The sequence below is a fragment of the Eriocheir sinensis genome, chromosome 39 (genome assembly GCF_024679095.1).
Source record: "Eriocheir sinensis breed Jianghai 21 chromosome 39, ASM2467909v1, whole genome shotgun sequence".
Taxonomy (NCBI): domain Eukaryota; kingdom Metazoa; phylum Arthropoda; class Malacostraca; order Decapoda; family Varunidae; genus Eriocheir; species Eriocheir sinensis.
In genome coordinates, this window is record NC_066547.1 from 1,502,767 (window position 1) to 1,512,266 (window position 9,500).

The 9,500-nt window shown below is 46.5% G+C and overlaps 1 protein-coding gene across 1 annotated transcript in view; it reads left to right on the plus strand.

The window, feature by feature from the left end:
* Positions 1-9,248, plus strand: part of LOC127009114 (mucin-2-like) — a 51,271-nt gene extending 42,023 nt beyond the window's left edge. The window contains exons 13-14 of the mRNA XM_050881899.1: positions 8,263-8,364; positions 9,161-9,248. Coding sequence (XP_050737856.1) covers positions 8,263-8,364; positions 9,161-9,248 — 190 coding nt within the window. The remainder of the gene's footprint in view (positions 1-8,262; positions 8,365-9,160) is intronic.
* The last annotated feature ends 252 nt before the right edge of the window (positions 9,249-9,500 follow it).

Genomic DNA, 9,500 nt, shown 5'->3' on the forward strand with positions numbered 1-9,500 from the left:
TGAGAACTATTTGTTGCAGGAGCCGAAAGCGTCTGAGAATACGGAGTCATTACGGCCCTTGACTTGTTGAATGAGGAGGCTGGCGTGCAGGCAGTGTTAGCTTGGAGTTGGAAGGAGGGGAAGCACAGGGTCACCACATATAAATCTGTAAGGGGGATGGACAGGTCGGGGCTTCTGGATTAATGTTGTGTACGTTTACTTTTAAATACTGTTTGCACACCCTCGTCCGGGAGAGTCTGACAGGGGAGGGACACACACTAACCACACCCACAGCACACACTCATAATGACACACGGCAGAGTCAACAGTCGTGCCTTACGTTGACACAAAGGCTTGAATTTGTACACGCATATAGTAGTAGTACCTGTGAAACTATACGAGAGAGAGAGAGAGAGAGAGAGAGAGAGAGAGAGAGAGACCTAGTGACAAACAGACACTTATTACAAATTATTTTTTTCATATTTTTCATGTGTATTTTGTTTGTGTATGTTTATATGTGTATGTGTAACAATGGACATTTGATTTTGTCCCACACACAGGCTCTTCAAATAGTCTCTCTCTCTCTCTCTCTCTCTCTCTCTCTCTCTCTCTCTCTCTCTCTCTCTCTCTCTCTCTCTCGTAAAACAATAATAAATCATTGCCATAATTAGAAGCTGCTTGTCTATTTATCTGTTTGTTTGAAAGTGATGCACATTTGTTTCATATAATCACTTACTCAGTAATTACAAACTGATAAAGCCATGTGTTTATGTATTTATATGTATTTATGTCCGTTTATTTCAAAGGGATAGAATGTTCAGATTATCACCTGCTTCTCATGAACTCTCTTCGTGCCTCCGCAGTGCAGTGGTTAACATCCCTAACTACGAATCTGGGGGCCTGGGTTCGAATCCCGCCTGTGCAGTCAGGGTGAAACCCACCTGGCTGTTCACCCCCCTTTGAGACTGGTCGGTAATTGGGTACCTGGGGAAACCAAGGGAGGATAAACTGTGGCATCCAGGATACTATAGAATGGATATCAAAATGTTAGAATCGGTGCAGAGGAGGATGACTAAGATGATTCAGGGGTTGAGAAACTTGCAACACGAGGAAAGACTCAAACAGTTAAACTTGCATTCTCTAGAAAGGCGAAGGGTGCGTGGAGACATGATCGAGGTTTATAAATGGATGAAGGGCTTTAATAAGGGAGACATTCATAAGGTTTTGTTGGTAAGAGAACCGGGTAGGACACGAAGTAACGGGTTTAAACTGGATAAATTCAGATTCAACAGGGACATAGGCAAAAATTGGTTTACTAACAGGTTGGTGGATGAGTGGAATAGGCTTAGCAGTCATGTGGTGAGTGCCAATACAATTGTCACATTCAAAAATAGACTAGATAAATTCATGGACAGCGATATTAGGTGGGGTTAGATACACGGGAGCTTAGGGTCAAAGGAGCTGCCTCGTACAGGCCTACCGGCCTCTTGCAGACTCCTGCGTTCTTATGTTCTTATGTTCTTATGTCACAATTTTTATTTTATTTTTTTTTATATATATATATTTTTTTTTTACGTCGGTGCCTGTTGCGCCGGTAGGTATCTTCCTGGTGGGGCCTGATGGTCGGCCCAAGGCTTCTTCCAGGTGGGGCCTGATGGTCGGCCCAGCCCGTTCTGGCGCAGGCGAGTGTTTATAGTGGCGCCATCTTGCCCGTATCCCGTTGTAATGGATTCTCACCCAACACAGGCACAAAGACCAATGCAACACAGGTGAGCACCGATGCCACGCGCAGCTTTAGCGGATCTCCCTATAACTCTACTCACTTAGTCATGTGAACGTTTCAGTAATCACAAACTAATGAAGGCGCCCCGTGTGCCGACGATTCCTGCGTGTGCCCCCGCGGACCAGGAGGCAGGTGTCTCAAGTCGCCCCGCGCGGCCCCAGGTCCCGCCGGAGCAATGCGAGGAACGTGACCACCCGGCCTCCCACTTACAGGTTCACTTCCATTACAGTGCACAATGCCGCGGACTCCCACTCTTATGATGCCCCGGAAATTGGCTTCCGTGCAGAGGTGGGCTAATGTGCTGTTTGAGATTTCTTATTTATGCCCATTTTCATTACTGGGGTCTGGAAAGGTTAAGGTAAGGTAGAATAATGAAAGCCTATTATGGAAGAAGGCTTGTCCTTGGGAAGGGTCTGCTACCAAGATATTTCTGAGTAGCTGAAGCGGGTAAAGAAAAATAATAAGTAGCACTACCCCACTTTCATTACTGTATAAGGGCTGGAAAGGTTAAAGTATGGTCACGGGTATATATTTTGGAGGAAGTTTCGTCTTTAGGGAAGGATCTAATACGAGGATATTTCAGAGATTGGCTGAGAGAGGAAAAAAAAGTACCCCAATATGACTTAGGGCAATACTGGTTCATTATTTGCTTTAGGAAGTTAACAAAAAAGTAATGAAACGAATATATAGTTAATTATTCTCGTGATGGTGGTAGTGGTCTGAGAGAGAGAGAGAGAGAATATGGGCATTTGAAATATAAATCTCGTCTAAACTACCACCCGGAACATCAAACTACCCCTGGAAATGCCCAAAACTCTTGCGAAAACCGTGTCAAATATCTATGGTTGGGCGTCTAACTGCTTATGAATATGCCCTCAGAATCCCTCCCGTTACCCTCAGCCTCTCACAAACCTTTCCCGTGTTGTACTTCTCTCTGCTCTCTGGTGTTGTTTTACCGCCAAAGTGTTATAATATTGATGGCTGCAAGACTCTCCTCTCTCCTGCACTGCCTCGGTACATGACTTGCTACTCTCGCTGATCTATATTGCAGCGAGTCTTTTTACTACTTCGTGCTTCACAATGGAAACCTTCCCAACAAACGGACGTCCTTTCATTTTATTTCCTATCGCTGTTTTAAGTTATATATCGAAAGAGGAGTGTCAGAGGCGTGGTGCAGCTAAGCCTTGTCAAACGATCACTATATGGACAAAACTACCCATGGAAATACTATATAGCACAGCCTCCACGAAAGTCTAACCAAACGTGGGTGTCTAAAAAATAGCCCGTATTCTCAGACGTATCAGCGCCTCTGTTCTCCTGTTTGAAAAGCCTCTCGTAGAAGTTGCTGGAGTTTTATGGACCGTTTTTTTATATCATTGATAGTTTTACCGGTCTTCTGCACCTTGAACGGGGATATGACCTATGGAAACCCGGTTAATCTTCTCTTGGACCTTGGATAATAGTCGTTATGAGAGCCCGATACCTTCAAAACATGGACCTGAGTACCGAAATGTTTTAGAGTACGATCCGTAGTATCAGTAAAAGCTGCGACACAAAACATTACAGTATCTACAAAGGTGTGAACGAACTTTTGATGAGACTAACGGGAGATAAGATTATTTGAAACTTGAATGCTACAGAAAAAAATAGAGACAAGAATGAAGCCGCCATCCCGTACAGCAACTGTAACAAGAAGGCATCTCCAAGTCCATTGATGTCCTGTCTTGTAAATGAGGGCAGCACCAGAGCCATACAACAGGAGAGTCTCGCTAACTTCATCACAGGCGCCATGTTGATACCGAAAGAGCCGCGCGAAATTCAAACTGATGCTGATACAAAATATTTTGTTGTGCTTTAAACTGTCTGTGCTTTAAACTGGCTGAAGGAAAAGTGAATGAATGAATGAATGAGTGAATGGGAAAATGGGTAGACTCATGTATGTGTATGTGTTCTAACGTACAAGAATACCTAACTGTTGGCAAATGGGAGGCGAGGCGCAGAACGAAGCACACGATACAAAACTACATTAACGGACACCCACGAGTCTGCTTCAGCACTAAAGGAACGTCGAGAGAGAGAGAGAGAGAGAGAGAGAGAGAGAGAGAGAGAGAGAGAGAGAGAGAGAGAGAGAGAGAGAGAGAGATTTGACCTCTGGGGGGGTGTATAGGGTGAAGCCTGCGTCGCCAGCCAAAGTCCTTGGCGACGCAGGCTTCACCCTATACACCCCCCCAGAGGTCAAATGCCGCAAGTGCATTATCATCAAGAATGTACAGGGCTTGGCGGACCAGGATGTGCTTCATATCAAACAAGATATTGAACGCATACAGAGCTGGGCATCCGTCACAGAGGTCATTCGCTTCCCGAAAGGCCACACGTATAAAGTCATGTTCAGAACACAAGACATGGCTGCCACGGCATGCAGGCAGGGACTGAAGGTCCTAAATCTAAGCCTTACGCCAGCCCAGTTGGAGGTGGAACAATTTATTCCACTCACCGTGTGCTTCAGATGCTACCAGATTGAAGGACACACAACAAAGGAGTGCACAAAGCCACAAGACTACAAGGTGTGCTCAATCTGCGCAGAGACAGACCACACGTGGCAAGAATGCGACGCAGGGGAGCAGAAATGTGTCCTGTGCTCAGGCCAGCACTCTTGCATGGCCATGAAATGCCCGAAAAGAAAACAGGCACTAAAAGACAAACGTGCCAGGGTAAATGCCAGCAAGCTGAAACCTAACCAATTGTATTCTTATGTAGCCAACAACAATCAGACTTACCCACAACCGGGCTCAAAGAAAACCAATTGAAGGTTGCGGCCTTGCAACTACTGCCCTATCTCTTCAAGAGAACGCCAGGCACAGCACCAGGTCACATAGGGGACTGTGAGCATGACATGCTCCCTCCCATTACCAGCTAGAAATCAGCACACACAGCCTGGGCTGAACTCGCTCAGACCCTTCCGGCCTTAGTCCCAAGACGCTCAACAACGGCCATTCCGACCCGCCCCCCACCCACCGCGGCAGGCTCGGCCCAGGCTGTCACCCCAACCCAAACAAACGATGAATCACCTCGTGAATAGGCACCAGGGTCACAACTGGGGCAGAGGAGCGACGGCCCGACCCTTCCATCCCCCCCATCGCCCCCACTCCCTCAACCCTCGCGGTCGGTCCCCTCGACCACACAACCATGCCCACCACATCAGGACCAACACAAAGGTGCATAGCCTCAGTCTGGAGTCATGTAGTCTACTACCTGTTGGGATGGTCTTCTATTGAAAGAAGTTGAATAATGCAGAGTGGAGTCGTCGGCGTACAGGCGAAGATCATTGATGAATAACAGGAAGAGAGTGGGTGATAGGACCAGAGCCTGTGGGTACCATTGATAGGTTTAGGGGAAGAACAGTGATCATCTACGCAGAGATGGGAACGCCGGAAAGAGCACTGGAATGAGGCAGAGGATAGAATCCGAAGAAGCCAGTTTAGAAAGCAAGACTTGTGCGGAACTCTATCGAAGGCTTTCGATATGTCATACCTTGGAAAGTTTCCAGAAGCAGCTAGAAGGGATGACCAAGAATTAGTTAAAGAGAGCAAGAAGATCGCCAGAAGAACGCCATTTACGGAGACCCATACTGGTGATCAGATAGAAGGTTTGAGGAAAGTTGTTTTGAATCTCTCGATTGAGGATTGATTCAAAAAGCTTTAGATGAACGGGAGAAAGTAAGCTATGGGGCGGTAGTTTGAGGATTGAACGGTCACCCTTCTTGACTACAGGCTGTATGAAGGCGTACTTCAGTAGGAAGGAAAGGTAGATGTTGATGAGCAGAGACGAAAAAGAGTTTGACCCAGGCATTGTGTGTCAGCACGAAAGCACAGTTTTTAAGGACAATAGGAGGCAGTCCATCAGGTCCATAAGCCTTCCTGAGTTGAGGCCAGAGAGGGCATAAAACATCATTTGGAGAATCTTAATAATTGGCATAAAGAAGTTGTCAGAGGGATGAGTGGGAGGAATATACTTAGAATCGTCCAGGATGGAGTTCTTACAGAAAGTTTGAGCGAAAGAGTTCAGCCTTAGAGACAGATGGGGTAGCAGTGCATGGGGTTAGGAGAGGAGAAGGAAAGGAAGGTGAGAATTAGAAGAGAAAGATATTTTTGGCTAGATGCCAGGAGTCAGGAAGAATTAGAAAGCTGCAACACTACTACTGCTACTACTACTACTACTAATAATAATAATAGTAATAATAATAATAATAATAATAATAATAATAATAATAATAATAATAATAATAATAAAAATAATTAATAAATAAAATAAATAATAAATATACAAAACAAATAAAAATAAATTTCGACCATTATCGTATTTGTATTTGTAAAATAAAAATAACAAAGCGCGCCAAGCGGCGCAGATGGTTGGTGGATTCAAATCATTAGCAGATCTGCCCACACCCCTACCCATGCTGTACTCACAGCTTAGCCACGCAACCAGTCAATTGTCGCCTCGTGGAACACTGGGAGGAATCTGGGCAGGTCACTGAGGTTAACCCCCGCTTCACACAACGAACCGAGAACAAATTAAGTTTTCCTCATTATGGATTTGAGACATAATTTTTTTACATTAAAATTCATTGTCTTAAATAGACTTAACATAGCTCGATCACACACAGATAATTTTCATTTGCAATGCTTCAATAGTATTATAAATATTGAGACAGAAGCAGGCATATGTATGTATATGTATGTCATATATGTATGTATGTATGTATATATATATACATATATATATATATATATATATATATATATATATATATATATATATATATATATATATATATATATATATATACCTATTCTTGTCTATATTTGCTAGCATTGCAATGAAAAATTAGATCCTGTGTGGACGGGCTTAATATAGCAACTGACATGCAATTTTGATGTAAGTATGTACTCAAACTACGAGAAAACTACTTTGTTCTCCAGTTCGTTGTGTGAAAGTGTGTGACCTCATTGACCTGCAGGCTGCCCAGTGCCCATGAGACTGACAGTGTTTGCTGGGAGTTGTGTGTGTGTGTACTAATGTGTGTGTGTGGTATACGCCAGAGGCGTCGCCTCGCCTGCCTACGACCCCAAGCCCGGGGGTCACACTCCAGGCGAGTCTCTCCATCACAGGCCCCTTTCTCCAATCGAAGTACTTCCTGTGATCTGTCAACTTGCTCCAAGCCACGAACTCCGTGGGCGTCCCCTTGGCCTCCTCCACTCAAGTTGTCTCTTACAGAGAAGGGAGCCGATGAGCAGGATCAGTTTCCGGAAAACGTTGACGTTGCGTTGACGGTTATAGATAATATATGTCGAATCAGTCTCACGGAGAAGTCGCCAGTTTGACTTCAAAGTCGTTCAGCTATATCCATGATTCTGCGTAGACATTTATTATTACCGGCATCAATCACTTTCTCCAAAGTCCCTTTAGTGTCCACATGTCTCCACAACCGCCAAAGGTAAAGGCAAGGGCCACAGGAACGAAGACCTGGATCTTTGTTCTTCCTGCACGAATATCGACAACGCCCATATACTCGTATTGACAAGTCATAACACCATGGGCCAGAGCCAATCCGCCGTAAGACTTCCTGGCCAGACTACCGTTGTTATAGAAAACTACGCTACCAAGATACGTGAAACTTTCTGAGATCTCAACGTCCTCGTCACACGCGAGCAACAGACTGTACTGTTTCATCTAGCAAGCCTCAAACACCTGTACCTTGATCTTGACGGGGCCTGAAGTACCGGGGAGCTAGCACTCCTCGTGCAGTGCCTCGAGCCATCACCAAAACCTCCAGCGACTCCGCCAAGTTACCGCATCATCAGCAAAAACAAGGTCAGTGACGCTTTTGTGCCAATGGATGCTCCCGCAATCCATAACTCTGCCCATATGCACAGTCCTGCAAATGTTGAAAAGTGATGAGGGGAAGGACACAGCCTACCTCACTCCCGCATTCACGAAAGAAGCTGGTAAGCGCCCCCCCTCCCTTCACAGCACTCCTACCTTTTCAGAATACAGGCCAGTCAGGAAACCAATAGTCCTCGCAGGAATCCCACGGAGTCGCAGAAAATCCCACGTCGGCGCTCCACCAGTACGCAAAGTGCTAGGATACAGTCATAGGATACGCATGAACAGACTGTACTATTTCATCCAGCAAGCCTCCAAACACCTGTACCTTGGTCTTGACCCAGGAGACCTGAAGTACCAAGGGAGCTAGCCTCCTCGTGCAGTGCCTCGAGGGCCATCACCCAAAACCTCCAGCGACTCTTGGAATTACTGCATCATCAGCAAAAACAGGTCAGTGACCTGGTATTGCCAATGGATGCTCCACCAATCCACTCTGCCCAATACCAGTCCATACAAATGTTGAAAAGTGATGGGGAAGGACACAGCCTACCTCACTCCATTCAAAGAGAAAGAAGCTGGGTAAGCCCCTCACACTTCACAGCACTCTCTGCTTCCAGATTACAGGCCAGTCAGCAAACCAATAGTCCTCGCAGGAATCACAGGTCACCAGAAAATCCCACGTCGGCAACTCCCACCAGTACGCAAAGTGCTGGGATACAGTCAGTTGTTGACTTACCAGGCGTGAACCAGACTGTTCCAGGTCTCGCTTCAGCTTCAGCAGCTGGCTGCAATTCGCATCAATGTGGGTGGGCAAGCACCTTGCCTTGCACACTGAGCAGTGTAATACCACGGTAGTTGTTGCAGTCCTGGCGGTCCCTTTCCTTTCCAGATAGGGACGACCAGCCCTCACTTCCAGTCAGGAGAAATAGTACCCGGACTATAGCCCGGCAGTCAAGACCTGTCTATACAGCGGTTCATAGCCTCCACCTCCAGCTTTGAGCAGCTCCGCACTAATATTACATCCTCCAGGTGCCTTCCCACCCTCCAACTTGGCCCCAGCCTCTCTGGCCCCTCAACCAGAGGGGTGGACTTTCGTCAATGGGTGGATCAGCATCCACAACCTACAACCCAGCAACTGGAAGCTGCTTAGAAGTGGAGGGTCCGCCATGTACAGCTGCTCAATTACTCGGCCAACGAGCCCTCTGCCATCCATGTCCGACACGAGAGCAGCCGTCAGCTGTTGAGATGGCAACTCACCTGAGCGGAAGACTTGGGCAGGAGCTTCTTCAAGAGGCTCAGTAAGCAGATCGAAGGTCATTCGCATTGAGATGTCCTCGACCCTCAGCAAGACCCTGACACTTCTCCTTGTCTCTCCTCAGGAGAGCTCTGTCCTACGTGACAGAGCCCTGTGGTCCCGATTTAACAAGTCTGGCAGCGCGACTCTCCTCAATATTCTAGCGTCTCGAGGCAAAGCCACTCCAAGATCTCAGGTGTCTCTCAATGCCCAACACCCAGTCTCACGTTTGAAGGTATCCACACCAGTTCTACAGGGTCCTCCAAGGTGCCGAAGCCACTTCAGACAGATTTGAAGCTGTCTGCATAGCCTCCTGAGCACATACCAGGTCCTTCAGCGTCTCGAGATGGAGCACAGTAGTGTTGTGTCTTGAGATTCTTCTTGACCTGACATGAAGCTTGGAGTGTTGCAACAACAAGCCTATGGTCAGTTGCAAAGAACTCAGCACTCCAGTATTAAACCCTGCAGTTCAGAAGGATCCTCAGCAACGAAGTGCTTACAAGAATGTGGTCGATCTTCCTTAGCTACTCCTCCGGCATCGCTATACAGAAGTCCAGCGGT